The sequence below is a fragment of the Neopelma chrysocephalum genome, unplaced genomic scaffold (genome assembly GCF_003984885.1).
Source record: "Neopelma chrysocephalum unplaced genomic scaffold, ASM398488v2 Primary Assembly neopelma1_23, whole genome shotgun sequence".
NCBI classification, from domain to species: domain Eukaryota; kingdom Metazoa; phylum Chordata; class Aves; order Passeriformes; family Pipridae; genus Neopelma; species Neopelma chrysocephalum.
This window is the reverse complement of record NW_020897691.1, coordinates 7,374,080-7,396,115: the sequence shown is the minus strand read 5'-3', so window position 1 is coordinate 7,396,115 and position 22,036 is coordinate 7,374,080. Positions and strand designations below refer to the sequence as shown.

Below are 22,036 nucleotides of genomic sequence, written 5' to 3'. Positions count from 1 at the left end.
GCAGTGCTGCTTGCTAGACACAAGGTGTGAGAGGGACTTCAAGTGCTTCAGGACAGAGATCACACAGTGGAGCTCATGTACTAAATATAAGAAAATCTTTTTATCTTTTCTGTCCTGGCAGAACAGAGCACAGGACATTTTAGTGCTCCTTCGATTACTCGACATATCTACAAGGTCAGAGTTTCCACACAGATGGACCAGAGCACCATTCAACAGCAAACACAAGCTTAGTTTCAGAGTTTACCCCTGCCCTCTCGTCAGCCATGCTCTGCCTTAATTCAGTTGTGGTAAGAAATGTAAGCCAGGTACTTAAAGGATGTAGTAGCTAAAACTGAAGATAGACTGTGAGAAAAATCTGTGAGGTGAGGTGCCTAGAGAAGTGCCCCTGTCATCCACGTTGGTGCATCAAATTAAATAAAGCTCAGAAAGTTTCTTGAAAGATTTGGATGCCACCAGTAAAAAATGCTGAAAGTTCATGTACTAACAAGGTCATGTGAGGTTTCTGATTTCAGTTTGAGTGCTTTAAATGATGAGTGTTCCACCCTGGCTGCATTGGTCCTGCCTGACCTAAGCTGACCTCCTTCAGTCTTCAGGCTCCTGGATGTTTCCATAGGTTCTCCCTTATACCACACCCCATTTCTAGCCGTATGCAGTGGTCTTGAAGTAAAAATGCATTATATTTAAAGATAGTTCCTCCAAGAGGAAAACCTCCTGTGAACAGAGAGCAGGAATTATGTGCAGACTTGGTCTTCTCTGCACTAATTCTCTGACCTATGTTGCCTTTGCTCTTCTCACTGCTCTGCTGCTCCTGTTTCAGTCCTTTGCCAATGTTAATTATCTCTAAAGATAAGATCTAAAAGGAATTAGGATACACGTTTTTTAGTCAAACTGGCAGAGGAAATATTAGTGATGCTACTTTCCAAGCAGATTGTTGCAGGAAAATAAGAGCAGGAATTAGTGGAGTAGTGTGCAGATACTTTTACTTGGTTTTATAGCACTACTCCTTGCATTGGTCAGGCAAGGCAGAAGGTCAAATGCAGTCCAAAAAGTAGTAGTAGCCTAGGTGTAAGTCTGAGAAGGAAAGAGCCCCTATCCATACTGACTACCTACAGATGGCGTTGTCAGCTCCAGCAGCTGATATGCTGGCAGCATACATTCTTCTTTAGGTGAAAAGGGTAAGTGGGACTGGACTGCAGAAGACTTACCTGGACATTTCGATTGAGGCTCAATGCAGGCATGAAGACGCCCTCGATGTTTTCAAATGCTGGAGGTCCTTGCTGCTGCCCATTTATGTAAAAGGTTAGGTTGTGCTTGTTCAGATCCAGGAGAACGCCAACAGTGGCACCTTTAGAAACTCCTCCTTCAGTCCTAAGGTACAAAGGAACCACACTGTTGGTGAAGGCAGAGGTCCACATTGCTGTTGTGCTCCCTAGGACAAGTCTTACTAAGCAAAGGGAGAGTGGGGCAGCATAGTGAAATGATTATCCCTGTGGCATTTGGCAATGACTGATCCACACCTTCACCTGGAACATATGTACCACATTCATGGGAACTTAATGGGTGGATCCTAAAGAGAAATTAGATCCATTTCTCCTGCAACTGCAATTTAAGAGTTGAAAATGGGGTCCAGAGCTAACGGATCCACTCAGCTGAGATATGGGGAAGTGAGCCAGTAGGGACAGTAGTCCTGGAGACACAGCACTTCAGAGATATCCCTGCTATAGTGCAGTGATACACAGCAGGAAATGAAAAGCAGGAAGCTGGTTTCCTAGGTGTTCATTTCTAATCATTATGCCTGCTAACAGCTCAAGACCCAGACTTCAACCACTCACCTTGGCGTGCTCCAAGGAGACCCAGATTTTCAGAGTCCAGAGAGCCAGCACAGTTATAACAGACAGTGATTTTGTGGAGGAAGGGAAGGTGGGGATGGTTACAAATAAGTGTAGTTCCCAGAGAGACAAGGTGCTCAGCTATCAGACTGTTAAAAGTGGGAAAGTTGAGAGCTGTTTCAAGTGTGCAGGCATGGTTATTAATGCCAGTGATAATTGGTTGTGTCAGGAGCAGCTGCTGAAATCTACTGTAGTATCAGAGCTTGCCAGGACAGACTCAGCCAGACATTACATGCTTGAGTGATTTGACATTAATGCACTTTGACTTGGGGGTTAGTCAAACCCAGTATTACTTTAAAGAACACAGAGCAAAAATATCTACTAGATATGCAGATTGGCCACAGGCACTGCTACTCTGCTAATATCATGGGGCTCTGCGATGGATTTACCGCCTGACACAATTTGTTCGGGGTAAATCAGATTTCAAGTAATTTGCAGGGGGAAAGGAAGCAGCTGTCTGTTGTCCCATGCACTTGCCTCAGGCACACAACATTCACAAGATTAATGCGATTTTAACATAAAATTTATCACAATAGGTCGGCAAAACATTAAAAAAATAGTGGGGGTAGGGATCAGAATAGGATTAGGAAGAATATAGTGCAGGGTAAGAAATTTTCCTCTTGTCCACTAGGTGTCATAAACTGTATTCCCTTAGACTAAACGTGGCACGCGACATTTCCTCTGAAGGTAATACTATTCTGATTTCTCCGTTTAAAGCTCTTCAAATAGTAATACTATAGCTATGAATCACAGATTGGCTTTGAGATGTGTTGGATTTCAAACTTCACCATTTTGAGGTTCTTTTGATTTGCTTTTTGTTCCTATGAGCATTAGTAGATTTCTCTTTAAGCTCTTCTCCAAAACCACAAAGTAAATTTTCCATCAGAAGTTAAGATGCTTACCTCTCCTCAGTATCTCAGTATCTAGACTGTTTTTATTAAAAGAACTCAATCATAAATCTCATTACGAGATTGTGGGAAGCAAAAATACTATGATCTGGAGCTATTTACAAATAGATTACATTATTTTTTTATCTGTTTAGGATCAGCTTTAATTGTAGGGCCCCACATTTTATATCCTACTTGATATAGATTTTATGACATCCCTTTAAATGACATTGATTCTCTTACAGAAACAGAAACGGCAAATTTGCCTTTTTGATATTATTATGTTCTTTCCTATATGATAAGCTAATTTGTTTCTTGTGAGCTAATTAGCTGCATGCTGCACAATGACATTGAGTGACTCCTCTGCAGCCCCTGGGGACAGTCCCACTGAAGAGGAGATAGATGCTGCCTGCAGATTCCAGCCTAGGCAAGGGCAGTACCCAGCTGAAGCCCCTCCAGGAGCCACGGGGGTGGGGGCAGAGCAGAGGGATGGGGACCTTCTCCCTTCCTTGCTGCTCCAAATCTTGCAGGAATTCAGCAGGTAAATTTCCTCTTTCCTTGGCTGCCATCTCCCTACATTGAGTCTGACTCTGGCAGGACTAAGCAGGGACAGAGGTAAGCAGGAACTCCTCACCATGCTGCTGCCAGGGAGGATAGACCTTTTCTGAGGCTGAACAGCTGCTCTTACTGAGCACCCCACACTTTCCTTGGGAAGAGGGCTTTGAGGACTCCAGTGCTTTTTGGACTACTTTCGTGGTCACTTTCTTTAGGAGGAGAGAAGGGAGAGTCAAGGTTCATGAGCAAAATTATGCAAGGCATTTCCTCACTTCTGTACACCATTTAGACAGGATTACGGATAATTTTTCTAATAAATACCTTTGCTGTGATAAAAGAAGCCAGCTAGCTCAAGAGACAAACTGATGTTGCTCTCTCCTGGTACACTTCTGTGGCAGCATGTGTAAAAGCTGCTGCTTTTCTGTAGTGCATTTTTAAGCTACTTAATGACAGTTAGACCATAGAACCCCAGTAATCTGCAGGCCATGAAAAGGAACACAGAACTTTTTTGTTACAACACTTCCTCAATAAACACTTAGCATTCATTAACTGATCATCCCATTCTGGAAATATGCCCCACTCTTCCATTATTTCAAGTAAATCCCACTTGTCCTGCACATTTTGATTTCTGTGTGCAACAATAAGTCCTGAGTGCAGAAGCCTGGAAGGTTGGACTGCAGAAAAGGGAATTTGGCTACCATGAAAAATTCCATTGCTTGTGGCAGTGAAGGCTGTTACTCCAAGATGCGTTCAGTAACAGCTTGGACAATGTGCCGAATAGGACTGCATGAATTGACTTGAGGAATTAGGAAGGGTAGTTTCACTATTATTGAAAAATAAGTCTTGACAATTTATGGACACTTTAATAAACTCAATAATTAGTTTAACTCTCCATTAACAATATTTTAATCTCTAGCTTTACAGCAACTTAACAATTTTACCTTGTCTATTGTCAATGACAGTATTTTTCAGTCAATTGTAACATTTTTGTGTGATGAAAAAACTTGTATTTAGATCTCTGAAATCGGTGAAGAAACTCTCCTGATTGCAGGGGGCTTTAAGACTAAAATGCAAATATTCTAGATTTTGACTTCCTGTTGTCTTTCAGTGTAAAACATTTCAGTGTGAATTCCACGTCTTTCTTTACATAAACACAGTAGTGGCTGGAGTATCACAAGTAGCACCTGGTATTCCTGCTCTTGGGAACTTCACCAAGGAATGGATCTATTGCCATGCATGCCGGTGCCTCTTGTTAACAGGCATACAGCACCTCTCATAGAATAGTTTGTTTTGGAAGGGACCTTTAAATGTCATCTAGTGCAACCCCCCTGCACTGAACAGGGACATCAACTAGAGCAAGCTGCTCAGAGCCCCATCCAATCTGACCTTGAATGTTTTCAGGAATGAGGAATCTACCATCTCTCTAGGCAACCTGATTCAGTGTTTCACCATCCACATATTAAAAAACGTTTTCCTTTTATCTAGTCTGAATTTGCTCTCTTTTAGTTTAAAACCTTGTCCTATCGCGACAGGCCCTGCTAAAAAGTCTGTCCCCATCTTTCTTATAAGCCCCCTTTAAATATTGAAAGACTACAGTAAGGCCTCCCGGGAGCCTTCTGTTCTCCAGGTTGAACAACCCCATATTTCTCAGCCTTTCTTCAGAGAAGAGGTGTTCATCTGTCTGACAATTTTTGTGGACCCATTCCAAGAGATCCATGTTTTTCCTGTGCTGAGGACCACAAAGCTGGATGCAGTTCTCCAGGTAAGGTCTCACAAGAGCAGACTAGAGGGGGAGAATCACCTCCCTCAACCTGCTGGCCAGTTTTTTTGGATGCAGCCCAGGATACAGCTGACCTTCTGGGTTTCAACTGCACACTGACAGGTCATGTCCAGCCTCTCATCCATCCTTCAAGTCCTTCTTGGCAGGGCTGCTCTCAATCCCTTCATCCTCCATACTGCTGTGACTCAGATGTAGGACTCTGCACTTGGCTTTGTTGAAACTCACAAGGTTCCCATAGGGTTCCCACTTCTCAAACTTGACCAGGTCTCTCTGGATGGCATCTTGTCCCTCAGGTGTGTCAACCACAGCGTTGAGCTTGGTGTCGTCTGTAAACTTGCTGATGGTGCACTCAATCCCACCGTCTACAACATTGATGAAGACATTAAATATAAATGGTCCCAATATGGACCCCTGAGGGACAACTCTTGTCACCAATCTCCACCTCAACATGTAGCTGTTGACCTCTGGATGTGACCATCCAACCGATTCCTTATCCACCAAACAGTCCATCCACCAAATCCATGTCTCCAGTTTAGAGAGAAGGATGTTGTGGGGAGCCATGTCAAAGGCCTTACAGAAGGCCAGATAGACATTACCCATAGCTCTTTCCTTGTCCACTGCTGCAGTCACTCCATCATAGAAGGCCACTAGGTTGGTCAGGCAGAACGTGCCCTTGGTGAAGCCATGCTGGATGTCTCAAATCACCTCCTTGTACTCCATGTGCCTTAGCATAGCTTCTAAGAGGGTCTGTTCCATGATATTCCCAGGTACAGATTTCCAGGAACAAGACTAAAAAGTACCTCCCAAACCTATAACTCTGCCCTAAAGTGTTTTCTTAACCAGTTTCCTCAACCTATTCTCAAAGATTCCCTCTGTTGTTCACAGAATCACAGAATATGATGAGTTGGAAGGGACCCATAAGGGTCATTGAGTCCAACTCCTGGCCCTGCACAGGACCATCCCTAAGACTCACACCATGTGCCTGAGGCTATTGTCCAAACACTTCTTGAAATCTGTCAAGATTCCTGGGAGCCTATTCCAGTGCCCAACCACCCTCTGCATGAAGAACCTCTCTCTAATATCCAACCTAAACCTCCCCTGACACAACTTTAGGTCATTCCCTTGGGTCCTGTCACTGGCCACCATGGAGAAGAGATCAGTGCCTGCCCCTCCTCTTCCCCTCACAAGGACATTGTGACTGCAATGAGGTCTCCCCTCAGTCTCCTCTTCTTCAGGCTGAACAGACCAACTGACGTCAGCTGCTCCTCATACAGCTTCCCCTCCAGGCCCTTCACCATCTTCATTGCCCTCCTTTGGACATTCTCTAGTAACTCAATATCTTATTATTGTGGTGCCCAAAACTGCACACAATATTCAAGGTGAGGCCACACCAGTGCAGAGCAGAGCAGGACAATCCCCTCCCTGGACTGGCTGGTGATGCTTTGCCTGATGCCCCCCAAGGACACGGTTGGCCCTCCTGGCTGCCAGGGCACTGCTGACTCATGTTCACATTGCCATCAACAGGACCCACAGGTCCCTTTCCATGGCATTGCTTTCCAGCATCTCACTCCCCAGTCTGTACAAACATCCAGGGTTGCCCCATCCCAGGTGCAGAATCCAGCACTTTTCCTTGTTGGTGATTGCCCAGTTGGTGATTCCTCTGGTTGGTGATTGCCCAGTTCTTCAGTTTGTCAAAGTCTCTCTGCAGGATTTATCTGCCTTCCAGGGAGTCAATAGCTCCTCCCAGTTTTGTATCATCTGCAAACTTGCTTAGTATCCCTTCCAGTCCTGCATCCAAGTCATTTCTGAAGATGTTGAAGAGCACAGGGCCCAAGATGGAGCCCTGTGGAACCCCACTAGTGACAGGTCACCCCATTCGCTATTACCCTCTGTGCTCGACCTATGAGCCAATTGCTCACCTACCGCAAGATACGTTTATCCAGCTGTGTGCTGGACATTTTGTCCAGAAGGATCCTGTGAGAAACAGTATCAAAAGCTTTACTGAAATCCAAAGAGGTTGCGTCAGCTGGTTCGTCTTGATCAGATAGGTCATAAAAGGAAACCAGTTTTGTAAGCAGGTCTTTCGTCTAGTGGAGCTGTGCTGGCTGTGACCAATGACTGCATTGTCTTCCAGGTGTTCTTCAATACATCCCAGAATAATCTTCTCCATAACTTTACCAGGCATGGAAGTGAGACTGACAGGCCTGTAGTTTCCAAGGTCCTCCTTTTTGCCCTTCTTGAAAATCGGGACAACGTTCACCAGCTTCCAGTCAGCTGGAACCTCTCTGGATTCCCAAGACTGGTCAAAAATCATTGAGAGAGGTTTTACGATGACATGAGTCATCTCTTTGAGGATTCTGGGATGAATCCCATCAGGCCCTATAGATTTATAAGGATCCAGTTTGAGCAGCAGATCCTGAATAATTTCAGGATTGACTGGGAATTGATAATTCTCACAGCCATGGTGCTCTAGCTCAGGGCACTAAGACCCCCTTGGTCTGTTATCTGTGTTGAAGACAGAGGCAAAGAAAGCATTAAACACCCCTGCCTTGTCTCTGTCCCTGTTTGTGAGGTGACCATCCTCATCCTGTAACGGGACAATGACATTCCTATACTGCCTATTGCCATTAATGTATTTGAAAAATCTCTTTTTGTTGTCATCCAGATTTCTGGCAGCTTAAACTCCAGCTGAGCTTTGGCTGCACAAATTTTCTCCCTACAACAGCAAACAGCATCTCTGTATCCTTCCCATGTCACTTGACCTTGCTTCCACTGTGCATACACCTCATTTTTTGCCTTATTTCCAAGAGAAGATCCCTGCTGAGGCAAGTCGGCCTTCTGCCTTGCTTGTTTGACTTCTGACATTTGGGAATTACCTCCTCCTGTGCCCTTAGGAGGTGATGTTTAAGAAGTGACCAGCACTGATGGACCCCACCCCCTGCAAAAAACATTTTCCTAGGGGACCTTACTTACTAATTCCTAAGCAGCCTGAAGTCTGCTCTCCTCATGCCCAGAGCTGTGGTTTTGTTGGCACTTTTCCTCCTGTCAACAGAGATTCTAAACTTGACCACTTTGTGGTTGCTGTGGCCAAGACAGCCACCAACCTCCACTTCACTCACAAGATCCCCTCTGTTGACAAGCAGCAGACCAAGGAGGTCATCTTTCCAAGCTGGATCCCCTAGGACCTGTTCCTTAAAGTTGTAATCCAAGTTTTCTAGGAATCTTCTGGCCCAGGTTGTAGCAGCTGTATGATGCTCCCAGTTAATTTCTGGCAAGTTGAAGTCCCCAATAAGGACAAGGGCAGTTGACTTGGAAGTGTCCCTTAATTCCTCAAAGAATAATTCATCAGTGTCATTATCCCAGCTAGGAGGTTTATAGTAGACCTATAGTAATGCTTTTTGTTAGCATTACAGTCTTCTGTTCATGCCTCTTCCAGCATTACAGAAGTCATGCTAGTTTTTAAGAATGTAAGGAAATCCAATTTTGCATGCTGTGAGTGAAAGTCCTCTAAAGAAAAGTCCTCTAAATGTGACATGTTGCATGAATCAGTCTTTCAAGCTCTATCTCAGGTTATTTTTGAAGATGGTCATTTATTTATTGCCCTAATTTATTCTCGTGAAGCTTAGGAAGCATGAAACTATTATTAAGGTGTAACTTTCATCATACTAACATCCAAGAGACTAGAAGTCAACAATGAATATCCTTCGGACCGTGATACAGTGCCGTCATGCACTTGCATCCAGTGGGGAAAAACAACTAGGCAGCAATAACTCTTTCCACAAGACTATTACAGCTAATGAGTTAAAAAACTGACCTAGATGACTGTCACAGTTAAAAATATAATGCCTAGACCTAATTTCATTGAAGCGCATATGATTTCATAAGACTACATGCCCTTTGCAAGTGTACTTCACTTGAACAGATATTCCATGGGTCTATCTATGCCTTGGATGTGCCTTTGCATTTTTTCAGATAAAAACTGGGAAATTATCATCAACAGAAAGCACTTTTTTCTCGTGATTAAGAAGGATGATTGGAAATCCTAAGTGTTTCCATTGTTTGTGCTTCCTAGAAAAAAAGCTTTTGCTTAGGTTGCGTGTGGCTTGCCGGGAGGAGCATGCTGAGGACCAAATCCATAAAATAGGTTTCTGGGACAGTAGTACACAGAATGGTTGCCAGCCTTTTTCCAGAAAACATAAGCTGTTCCACAGAGCATTAAAATTAATACAGCTTAACATTACTTCCGCCCTAAATCGAATCAAGATGTTAAAGGGACAGAGAACTTTTTATATATTTATTATACTGATGTTATTTTATTCTATTTTGTCTTACTGATGTTATTTTACTCTATTTTGTCGTAGGACATGATCTAAGGTCTTTAGAGTCACGGAAAACAACCCAATTGACTTCAGATGGCTTTTGATCTAGCTAAAAGATTCTTCCACCTGTCTGTAATGAACTGCAAAGTCAAACCATATTTCAAACAAAAATTCCCAGGAATTGCAATATATGTACTTAAAATACAGGTAAGCTGCAGAATATAAATAACTTCAACAGGAGACATTACAACCAACCTTAGGATACAGTGCATGTTGACATGAACTTATCCCTTTAAGAAGCTACCTGCACTTGAGTGTTTTAAAAATCACTGCAAAACTTTCTTTTAATCATTTGGTGTAATAGAAACAACACCTGAGATAATGAGTGTGGAAGACCTGCTGGGACAGTCAGTAGAAAACTAAACCGAAATTGATTCCTGCTCTGCCACAGACCTGCTACATATCCTTGGTCAGTCACTCTATTCCTACATCAATCATTGTGACAGAATAGGTATACGAATACACCATTTTTCATTTTCTCTTCAGAGAAGATCTTCTCAAGGATCTCAGTTACTGTAGCACTCAGCTGACCTTCAGCTAAGGCCTCCCCTCTCATGGGACACAGAGAGAGAGCAGTGCAGTTCTGCTCTGGTGATACCTCAGGAGCTTCATGCAAAGTTGGCCATGTCTCCCCTACACAGTCTGGCATCACTTCAATGAAACTAAGCCAGCACTAGGCAGAAGGAACTATCCTGAGCACTGAAAGTCATGCAGCCATGTCAGCACAACACAGGATCTGTGCTGACAGTCATTTTCTCTATGTGATCCGCCCCTGGATGTAGCTTCAGCTAGAACATGTCTCCCCACTGCTCTGTTGCATAGAGAACACAGAGCCTCTGAGAGGTGGAAGAAAGTGTTAAGAGTGGTTTGGGGGCTTTCTGAAATCCTCCTTTGTCTAAGTTGCTTGTTGTAGTTGAGATGCTTCTCAAAGCTCTTCGGTACAATGGCTCAGTTGAATGAAAGCTGTCACTTAGCCCTCACTGTCAGAGAATCCCTTGTGCCCAGATCTGCCTAGGTGTGACCCATAGCATTACCTTTAATCAGCTTTCAGGACTAGAAATAAACACTTGCATTTGGAATAGGTGATCACCTGTGCTTTGCCTAATTGTTTTGCAAACCCACAGCCAACATTCCTCCTACTAAAGAGAATCAACCACCTTTCTCCCTATGCTCCTCCAGCAATGAGAGACAAATCCTACATACCATTGTGTTGTGCTTCCATCTGCTGATGTGGATGGGACACACAGTAATGGGATTAAATCACAGCAGGGGGGATTTAGGCTAGACCTGAGATAAAAACTGCTAACAGTGAGAATAACAAACACCAACACAGATTGTTAAGGTGCAATCACTGTCACTAGTGATTTTAAGAAGTAATAAAATAACTACATTTAGCCAGTAGTTGGACTAGATGGCTCGCTGAGGCACTTGCCTCTGATGTACAGCAGAAGAATGAAAAATGCAGTAATGAGAAAAGCTTGCAAGCAGCACTTACCGATTGGTGTGAGAATTGCAGTGCATGAACCAGCTGCGGTTGTTGTCAACGTACATGGCCCATGCCTTGTCATCCTTGCCCAGCATCATGTCCTTGACAACGTTAATCCTGGCAATGCCAAAGGCCGGATCTGGATGGTTGTCATACCGGTCCACATGCAGTTCCCAGTAATGCACGCCCTTGGAGAAGGCTGCTGTGCCAAGAACAACCCGGTCATCGTAGCTGTTGCAGGTGGCAGTCTGGTTGTCATTTGACAGCACTATGTCTCTGTGAGCTGAGGAGGGGTCAAAGGTGAACCACGCCACTGCAGAAGGGAAAAAGGAAAGGCAGGATATTATATTAGGAGGGGCTGTGTCCAAGTGGTGACTCCTTTTCTTCAATAAGAAGGATGGGATTCTGCTTTCCTAAAAACCCCACTGCACTTCAAGATAATAAAGGCAATCTTTCCTTGGTACTGTAGGCAGCTACACAAGACTGATCTGAGTTGGTACACAGCTGTTCTTCAGCTCAGAAGTGCCTTTTATCATCTATGATTGTTCCCCTGAAGTTAAGTTGCTAAGGACAGTGACTTTCTGTTCACACGCAGTAACAAGGAAGTCACTGAGGAGACAAAAACTTCTTCATGATGTGGAAACTGCTCACATAGGTGAATTGGTTCAACCTCCCTTTTAGTGGAAATAGAGATCTGCTGTGCTGGTGCTGGTTAGGACTGACTTCACTATTTTATCAAAGTGAAGTTCTTTTAAAAGAAGTTAAAAAAAGAAAAAGCTCTTAAAGTTTAAATATTTTATACTGGCCTATTTTGGCAACACAGCATAGAAGTGGAAGTGGTAATAGCATGCACTTCTTGATTCATTACAGTATCATTAACGAAGATGAACTTCCTGTAATGTCGTTATGGATGTCAAGTATAATTACGGAGGAACAAGCATGAATTCCCATCTCTGTATTATCAAACCTTGCTGGAAAATTGAAGCAGTAGTGAAGAAAAAGGCAAATCCCAAAGATATATGAAGAAGGGGAGACAGAGTGGAACAAAAAGTATCACGAGTTGCATAACTACTTCTGTATGCTAAAACAAGCAAGTATCTTAGTTAAATCCTAGATGTTTACAGCCAACTAAAAATCACAAGATTTGAAACCTGAAGTGTTACTGATAATGGAAAATCACCAAAAGTGGTAGGAAGAGAGCTCAGTCCCTGTGCACACTCTGTTCCTCACCTCTTCTCTCAGATGATCCAAAATCTCCATGCCCTAAGTGTCAAATACATTAGTGGGTGTAAAGGTATGCAAGTGTCATGCCACTTAGACCTGCAGCTTTTCACTTAAAAACTGGCAAAAACCCAACTCACCATCGGACGTCTGTAAAATAACTGTCTTGCTGTAAGGACCAACTCCCGAGGAGTTGAAAGCTTTGACTCTTGCATTATAAGTGCTGTTGAAATGAAGGCCATCAATGGTGCAGAGAGTCTCCTTGCCCACATATACTTCCTAAACATTCCAAAAAATAAAAAAAAGGGAGAGAGAGAAAGAGGGACATAATGTAACTGTTTCTCTGTGCCTCATGGTCACATGTTAAGACTTCCATAAATATAAGCCAAAGTGAACAGCTTCTCATTTTTTCCTGGGATGTGGCAATTATACTGTTATATCACAGGCAGCCACAGCAGTGAAGACATCAAGGATTGCTAGCAGTGGAGACACTAAAATGAAGACAAAGCTGGAAGGGTAAAGCAATATAGGACAACAGACAAATCTTGATTTTTATCCCCTTTTCCTAAATATCTACTCCAAACCACTATTTTGGATAGTAGTCCCAGTGTCTGACACATTGTGGTCATTATTATATTTATGTAAGACAGAAAGAGGGGGACATATAAAAATAAAAAAGCCAAGTAAGTGCAGTTTTATTCTGTTGGAAAGGTTATCTCATGCCTGAGTTAAAATATGATTTTGAAACCTTAAAACAGAGAGCCAGAAGAAAATGATCACCTAAGAATTAGGATCACACGCATCACATGACAAAACAGTAACTAGACAACAGAGACATCAAAAAAATCTGCAAAGATTTATAAAACAGCAAGTACTTGTGTAATGTGAAATATTTCAGGAAGAGGAACATCTAGGCAGACCAATGAAGAGGATCAGTCAAAATATACAAGCTATTATGGACTGAAAGAAGCCTAGAAACCTTATGTTTTTTTGAAAACCGAATAGAAATTGACAGAAAAGGAAAAAAATCCTGTTTCGGCAGCAGGTTGAAAGACACAATTCCTTTCCCCCTCTGACTTCTCTGACTCTGTGAAATCCACAGGTTTATGGTAGCAAAGGCCCTGAAGTGCTTAAGCCTGTCACTAAGCAGGCCACTCAGGCCTCAGTTCAGTTAAGACACTTAAGTACATGCCTAGGAATAGTTCTGATGATCAGGGCTCTTTGCTATGAACCTATAGTGAATTAAGTATGTGATGAATAGGAAAGGGATTACTTAAGTTTACAGCAGGCCATATGTTTGGCCACTTTGCTACCATGGTGGCTGCTACAAACAACAAAATCTCTTGGGTCCTGAGTTAGCTGGTGATCTTTCATGGAGACAAAGAGTTTTCTTAGAATAACTTAGTTTATCTCCACGTCCGTGCAATTGTCTGTGCAAAAAAGTTGTATTTGTAGGAAAACTCTCACATTTTCTAGTCTGCTTCATTTTTACCACTGTTCACTGTTTCTATTTATTCAGATTCTGCTCCAATGGGAGACAAAAACTGTTCTTTAAATCCACCCACGAAATACTGATAAACATTGGTCAATGTAATTGCTTTCAGATATATAATTCTTCATTTAAAAAGTTAGCAAATCCTTGTGGAAATGGCACTGCTGAGAAGCCTGTCTTTTATCTTTTAATGGGTAAATCTGAGGATGTTTCTACCACAGCAAGCAGAGCATTCCCCTCAGAACTTGTCACCCTATATTTTTAAGGATTGAGATGGTTCTGTAACTTTTTCAATCCAAAATCTTGACATGGCAATGCCGACAGTCCTAAAACTGTTGGCAGTTACAAAACCCACCCACACAAATGAGCTTGGGTACGCACCAGCCTGAAGTCTTGTTATTCACAAGTATTTATTAAGATGTGCATACTATTTGAAAACATCTATCAAAGACACCGGAATTCTAACACTTTGTTCCTATCTCTTCATTCATTGCACACTAATAACACTCTCGTCTACTAATATTAACTATATTGGCAGCTCCCAGCAGCCATTCACAAAAGTATTTTTTACGCTCTCCGTAATGGAGACCAAACCCCTGTAAAATGTTACTTAGACCAAGGAACCGAGGAGACCTTACAAAACCACAGTGCACTCTTCAAAATGCCCTGCCAATATTGCTGCCTCTTCTAATAAGGGGTGTCCAAATCAGGTACCTTTACTGGCTGTGAGTGTAGTGGTTTGGCACAGGGAGGCAGTTCCTTAGGTGGATCCATGCCAGGATATTTTCAGCTTGAGAAATCTTTAAGTTTCCAGTGAGAAACCAGTTTGCAGCTCCCAAAGGAATGCCATCGCATGGTTTTGGCAAAATTTCCCATTTGTGAAGAGACCAACTGTACCCCAAAATGATCTCCAAATGCTTTCAAGGCACTAGCCCCTAGGGAAAGCACTAGGCCAGCCTGGTCCTGGAGCAACAGGAGCCTGAAGCCTGCCTGACAAGGAAGAGCCACAGCTTCTAGCAAGACACGTCTGGCAGAAAGCTGATCGAATTACTTCTGTAGTTTATTTTTTAGGATATGTCAGGAAAGGATGGGAGCCTGTAAGTACCCTGCACCAGCAACCAGGAGCAATTAGTTGTGACATTCACCCTGAGGTTCTTGAAGTACAGCACTTGGGATGCCTTTCCATACTTACCAACTCCATCACAGCTTGTCTGTGAAAAGTTTCCACCAGCGTGGTCTCATCCACTCCCAGGGAAAAGTTTTACAAATCCTGTATTTTTATGCAGGATTTCATTTCCGCTCAGAGAATCAAGAAAAACTGAGTTGCATTTCTGGAGCGAGAATGTCAGCTGTTGAAGTAGGGTGCTTTGGACAGATGAGAATAAGGGCTTCAAAGAAATCGATGTTGTGTGCATGAACCGCTTCCAGCTCCTGCAGGCTGGTATGAGATTTTCTGCTTTGGTACACTCCAGGGATGCCTCAAGGCCTGCTTTGCGAGAGGCTTGAGAATAACCTCAGCCAAGTTTCTACCTAAACCAGTGGTCCTTCTAATAAGCAGCATCTGCACTGCTTTCTACATCAACACAATGGAAGCAGGGATGTCTTGACAGCTTGTGTCTTACCTAACCCCTCTCCCCACCCTCAGACAGAAACAAATCCATATCCAGAGGAAACTCACATACAAAGAAACACAAATAAATGCTGAATGAAATTCTCACTCGGAATTGGCCACCATCTCCATCATCAAGTTCCAAGATATAACCCTCCACTGGGTTGTGGCTCAAAGGTGGCATCCTCCAGGCCAATGTCACACTGTTGTTTCTGGTGCAACACTTCTCCAGCTGCAGTAATGGGACGGGTGGCACTGAAACAGGAACTGGGTACAGATTAGTGTAACTCTGCCCTACCCCATTAGTCTGTGCCACAAGTAGTATGGCAATGGCTCGCTTCCCTCCCCTCACAGGGGAGCCGGTATTTGTTAGGAAGAGGGTCCATTCCCTTTCTTGAAACAAAAGGCAGTAAAAATGATATAACAAGCTGCTGTTAGCCAGTTAGACAAATAATTTGGCTGAAATACGTAAACAGAAACATATCTGGACTTGCTTCTGGTGCCTCATAAGAACTACAGTGTGGGGACCTCATGTTTGGCTTCCTTCCAAGGAGTCACCGTCTGGAATTCCAGAGTTTTTTCTCACACTAGAGCACCCGCTGTCCCCAAGAGGAGGGGCAGGGAGCGTCTCAGGCCATAGGGCAGCATGGAAGATGCAGCGCTGCCAGGAAGTTCAGCGCGTTACCAAAGAATTGGTTTATGAACCAGCAGACCAGCCCTTCCTCCCAGCACGGTAGCAAGACAGAGCCTGAACTTCAATAACAGTAGGAAGGTAATTCATCACTCTAATTGTGTTTTTTTTTAAAAACCTAATCTAATTTTTAAAATCTAATCTAATGCACCACCCCCATTCCCCCCAGCTTTTCATTAAAACCACCTTGGATATGTTATCTTTATGGAAGCCATACTTTAAAGAAACTGTTGAAGAAAACTGTTCCAATTGCAAACTTTAGCTAAATCCCTTGGTTTGGTGAGCAAAAGGGACTCCTGCACCACAGGAGACTCCTCTTGGAGTCACAAGTGTGAAGTTATCTACCAATGTGCCTTTTTAGTGACTTGCTCAGGAGAAATATCAAGAGCAGCATCTTAAAAACAAAAATAAACAGAGTAAAACATTCAGCTGTGCTTCTGTGGGAAAGAGGCCTCTATCCTACCTCTCCTAAACACAACTAGACTCTCACTGTTCACTCTTTGCTAAAAATTATAAAGTGAAAATTTAATCTTCTGGATAGACCAGGCATGTATCTTTTGCACTGCTGAGACCATACAGGTTAAGTAGGATGCAAGGAATGCACAGACCCTGTCTGGTCTTCTGCCCAAGACTGAATTTCACCATTCAGTATCATTTCTGCAGAGCTCAATCATATCTTACAAGGAACTGAGCAGTATGAGCATTCATTGACTTAGTTCTTAGCAATATCAGTTTGCTCTTCTTTCATCTACTCTGCTTTGACCCTCTAGTTTATTTTTTCCCATTCTGTCTGCATGAGACCTAAGTCCTTGTGCTGTTACTTTCACCCTATTTTACATCTCTGGATCAAACAGGACTGTTCACATTTTATGTACCAAACAGACTGTGGGAAAAAGGACGATACTGTGTGATGGGGCTAAGGCTTCACCCCTACTTTGGAAATGACACAAAAGTCAACATCAGACTTGTGATAAACAGTGCAGAAGATACCATGGCTTTCTGCTGGCATTATCCATCACCACAGTGAATGCAGATGGTTGGTAGCCTAGAAGAATGAAACAAAAGAGCTTTATAAATCAGCTCTTGAAGGTTTTTCTGAGAAAAGAAAGCCTTGTTCCTATTCCTTGATATTTAAGGGTGATTCAGAGAGTGTCATAAATAAAAACCTACTTGTTTTCTCACATGGGAAGTTCAGACTCTTCTCTATGAGACACTATGTCTGGAGAAGTAACAGAAATGCGACATTACAAGGGGCAAAAACCCAAAAATGAGCAATTCAGAGATAATGGGATTTTTTAAGTGAACAATTTCAACTTTAGAGTTTTTCTGTGATTGTTAGCCCATGTATTCCCAGTGACTGATAAGCCTGGGAGAAGATAGGGTTGTGTCAGCCATCCACACTCCTGCCACTTTTGCTAACGAGTTAACCCTCTCAGGAGGCATTCCCCAGGTCCTCCTCATTTCTAAGACTCTCCTGGCAAGACTGGATGAAAACCTAATTCCTGAAGTCTTTAAGATGCAAAATAGACAATGCTGCCTGACCTCTAAGTAAACCACTAACCTTTCCAGCCCTGGAAAAAAACTCCTAGGAACACTGATGGGAGGCTTCCAGGGACTCTTCATGTAATGCACATTGCTGGGGGAAAAAAAAAGAGCAGAATTTTTGGAGAGAGTAACTGTTTTATGAGTCCTTTTTAATTACAGAATCATGAATACCATCTAGGAACAAAATATGCTTTCATCCAGCAAAGTGCTCTTGTTCCCACTTCCCAGTGGAAGCGTGAATTTTACACTGTGTGCGATAGTTACACATACTGTGGGGAGGTTCCTTGTCTCCTTTACCATGTTGCTGGACGTTCAAGTTTTTGTGTCTAATTCATATCAGCCTCCTACTCTTTTTGAGCCAGCCAGTGGCCTGAACTGCACAACTCTCCTAAAGGAGAGGTAAGATGTTCATGCCAAGGAGCTGTGCAGCTTTGCTTGATGATGCTTTCTGTGCCTGTCCTCCTGCCTCCTCCACTGTATGCAGATGGGCAAAGATTTGCCTTGGGCTCAGATTACCTTTGGGAGGAGAAAAGATGAACACTTGTAAAAGTCATAGGAAAGCGCAAAGTGAGTTGCATAATTGGGACACTGGTATATACAGGGAAGAGCAATGGGACAGGACTAAGAAAAGAAAAATATAGGCTAAGTGCCAGGAAAAAAAGACTCAGATGTTAAATTACAGTGCTGTCCCACTTCTTGTTCAATTTAAAGTCCTCCAGAGACTTTTTGAAGGAAAAGATTAAAAATATAAAGGGAAAAGTGATACTGCATTGGCACAGCAAGACCTGTTAATGAGTCTGAACGATGTCCTTCTATTTTTAAAGTGCTTCATGCAGGTCACTCTTAGATAAAAAATGTGATACTGATGTCTCATGTCAACTCAGCAGTCCCCAAAACACATCGCTCAATGTATCTCACAGCTGATGAGGGTAGTCCTCTCACGGGGAACAATACGGCTGCTCTAAGGTGTTGTCTGTTGTCTTCTTGACAAGTAAGTGGTGCAGTGATGCCCTCTACCTTCCCAGATTAATTTTTGAAGTACTAAATGCAGTGAAAGAACAGGACCCTCAGAAACATGAAAACTTGGATCTTCAAAACTGCAGTACAGCCCTGGAACAGCCTGAGTCACTGATGTAGCAAGTGCCCTACAAACAGTGTTACCAAGAGAGAAGGAAAGAGGATAGTCAAAGAGACCTGAGTCCATGACACAGAGCAGAAAGAACCAAGGGCAAAGCCTACAATGAAACAGCTGCCCTTTAATTATCAGAGCTGTACAGCTCATGGCTGGAGAAGCAGACATTTGTGGAATGTGATATGTCTGGGCAATCTTCATGGACTGGTCTGCAGAAGAGGGAAGGAATCACTCCTGAGGAGAAGGGGCATATGAATGAATATTCAGAGGTGGTACAGAAAAGTATTCTATTTTGTACCTAGTCTCTGTTTTACCACAAACCATGACTGCATGACAGTTCAGCTGTGTGAACAAAACAAACCTGGAATATGTATTTGCCTGTTCCCATAGCTTTAATTTAGGAAATGTGATGTACGCATTAAGCCAGTCATCAGAGGACAGGAAATTTGTGCCAAGGCACTCAGTAAAAGCAATAGAGAGAAGAAAACATGGACAGAGAAAAGGATCTGGGAAAGCTCAAAAGGCCAGCAATTATTAGAGTTGTATGTGTGCCTCAGCAGGCCAGCTGGCCTGGGAAGAGTGGGACTCTTGCCAGAGGATTATCAGTGAGACCCTTTGGTCAACATGATTGCTTAAGCATTACTTCTGCACCTATCACATCTCTGCACATTTAATTTGTTACCAAATTGCTTTTTCTTTCTGATTTTTATCTTTTGAGATGAGCTTTAGATACACGCTTATAGAGAGTCCATCGGTAAGGCACATGAACATGTCATCAAAGCAAATGTAATGTGATTTGTTCTCATTTTCGTTCTTCTTTGTCTACCACAGTGAATCAATGTTTACTTACAAGCATGCTTTCACTCTAAATGACCCATGCAAGCTCACTGAGGTTGAATGAGGCCAGAGTTTGAAAAAAAAATATAGAAATTCAGTCATGCACTAAGCATTGACAACAATAGTACAGACCTTATATTGCAAAGCTTTTGGAACAAAACGATTTTCAGTCAGAAAAGCCACGCTGGCCCTATTCCCCTAGATCTCCCCAAAACTTCCTTTACAGATTATCTCTGACATCTTTAATGCATCTGCTTTTCTCAGATCGACCACTGCAGTGACTTATTAACATTCACTCCAACACCGGCATTTGGCAAATATTGATGACTTGTTGGTGTGCTGGGGCACGTAGGATTGAAGAAAGAGAAGCAGATGTGAAGAGATACATACATTTTTTCTTTGTGAAACTGCAGGTTTCAGAAATATGCAAGTTCTCATGGTGATAAATAGCAGAACATCACCCTGCTATCCTAGGTTCTCCTCACAGTCAGAGAAGTGATATTCCCAGTAAGTCTGAATGCTCACTCCTGAAATGCAAGACTACTACGTGTGAGAAGATGCAAATCATGCATTTGAAGAAGGACAAATCATGCCTGGAAAACTTGGTAGCCTTCTATGACAGGGTTACAGCAGTGGTGGATGAAGGAAAAGTGACTGGTGATACCTACTTGAAGTTGTCCCAAAGCATTTGACACTGTTCCACACAACATCCTTGTCTCTAAACTGGAGAGACATGGATTTGACGGATAGACCTCTCTGTGGATAAGGAATTGGCTGGATGGTCACACTCAAAGAGTTGCAGTCAATGGATCAATGTCCAAGTGGAGATCAGTGACAATTGGTGTTCCTCAGGGGTCAGTAGTGGGACTGGCACTGTTTAACATCCTTGTCAGTGTCAAGCTATGTTGTGTGGTCGACATGCTGGAGGGAACAGATGCCATTCAGAGGAACCTGGACAGGCTTGAGAGGTGGGCTTGTGCGAAGCTCATGAAGTTCAACAACGCCAAGTGCGAGGTCCTGCACCTGAATTGGGGCAACCCCAGGTACAAATATAGGCTGGATAGAGAATAGAGCAAGAGCGGTCCTGGAGAGAGGGACTTGGGAGTGTTGGTGGATGAAATGTTGGACATGATCCATCAAGGTGCATTTGCAGTCCAGAAGGCCAAACATGTCCTGGGCTGAAGCCCAAAAGAGGTGTGACCAGTAGGTTGATGGAGGTGATTCTGCCCCTCTGCTCTGCTCTCCTGGGACACCACCTGGAATACTGCATACAGCTTTGGGGCCCCAGCACAAGAAAGAAGTAGAATTGTTAGAGTGGGTCCAGAAGAGGGACATGAAGATGATCAGAGGGCTGGACCACCTCTCCTATGAAGACAGGCTGAGAGAGTTGGGGTTGCTCAGCCTGGAGAAGAGAAAGCTCCAGGGAGACCTTATTGTGGTATTCCAGTACCTAAAGGGGACCTACAAGAGAGCTGGAAAGGGACATTTTACAAGGGCATCTAGTGATAGGACAAGGGAGAATGGCTTCAAACTGAAAGAGAGTAGGTTTAGATTAGATGTTAGGAAGAAAGTCTTTACTGTGAGGTGGTGAGGCACTGGAACAGACTGCCCAGAGAAGTTCTGGATGCCCCATCCCTGGCATTGTTCAAGACCAGACTGGATAGGGCTTTGAACAGCCTGGTCTGGTGGAAAGTATCCCTGCCCATGGCAGAAGGGTTGGAACTAAGTGATCTTCAATGTCCCATTCCAACCCAAACCATTCTGATTCTAAGATAATGCAGAGCTGGTTGAGAAGTCATAGGGGTAAAATTTCAGGAAAACAAAAGGCCAAAGTGCCAGACTAAACAGTTCAAATGGAAACAGACTTCCTGTCATAAATGGAGAAATATAAATATGCTTCTATATACTAAACAATCCTCAATATCTATGAATGTTAGGTTGGAACCAGTCACTGGTTTATTCTGCTTGGGCACACAGAGGCGTGAGGGGAAATAATGCCATCTCTCATGCACTTTCGGGAATGGTGGCCAGGTTAGCACCCTTTTCACAATTTTTGCATGGTGTGTACAGGTCATACTGGTTGTGCTGACCAACCTGATGGGACATGCAACAGGTAATCCCTAATCAAGACCAAGACAGCTCAAGCAAAAGCCCTTCCTGAGATACCTCTGGGGAGCAAAGCCCAAGGGTGTTGGGAAGCTCTGCACAGGTTTGGGCAGAAGCAGTCTTGTTCTCTTCTCTGCTCCTCAGACTGTGTCTAGCTCGGTACTAGAGCTTCACAGTGATTTGTATTATAAATGAGAGCATAGCAGACAACACTATCTTTCGAAAAGCCCTAGTGAATTTGGCTCATTAAAGTCTTGTGAGTCTCCAAGCTTAAAGTCAGATGAATGTCCAAAAGCCAAACACCGAAGTTGCCCTCACCTCAGATGACCTGTGGTTAATTAGCAATCTATGTGACTAGTTTAACTAAATATTACATATGTTTGTAAAGGAGAGTAGTGGAAGATTAGTATTAAATATATTTTACAAT

General features: G+C 43.1%; 1 protein-coding gene across 4 annotated transcripts in view; it reads right to left on the bottom strand.

Annotated features, from left to right (window-relative positions):
• TRIM67 (tripartite motif containing 67) overlaps positions 1-22,036 on the bottom strand; it is a 46,782-nt gene that overhangs the window by 6,367 nt on the left and 18,379 nt on the right. For 2 of the 4 annotated variants that reach the window (XR_003534663.1, XM_027685825.1), the window contains exons 6-9: positions 15,408-15,565; positions 12,338-12,476; positions 10,986-11,289; positions 1,206-1,368 (exon numbers count right to left, since the gene is read on the bottom strand). Coding sequence is in view for 3 of the 4 variants with exons in the window: in XM_027685825.1 (XP_027541626.1) it covers positions 1,206-1,368; positions 10,986-11,289; positions 12,338-12,476; positions 15,408-15,565 (764 nt within the window). In the remaining variant the exon portion in view is untranslated. The remainder of the gene's footprint in view (positions 1-1,205; positions 1,369-10,985; positions 11,290-12,337; positions 12,477-15,407; positions 15,566-22,036) is intronic. The other 2 variants (XM_027685841.1, XM_027685850.1) reach the window with 1 other exon arrangement.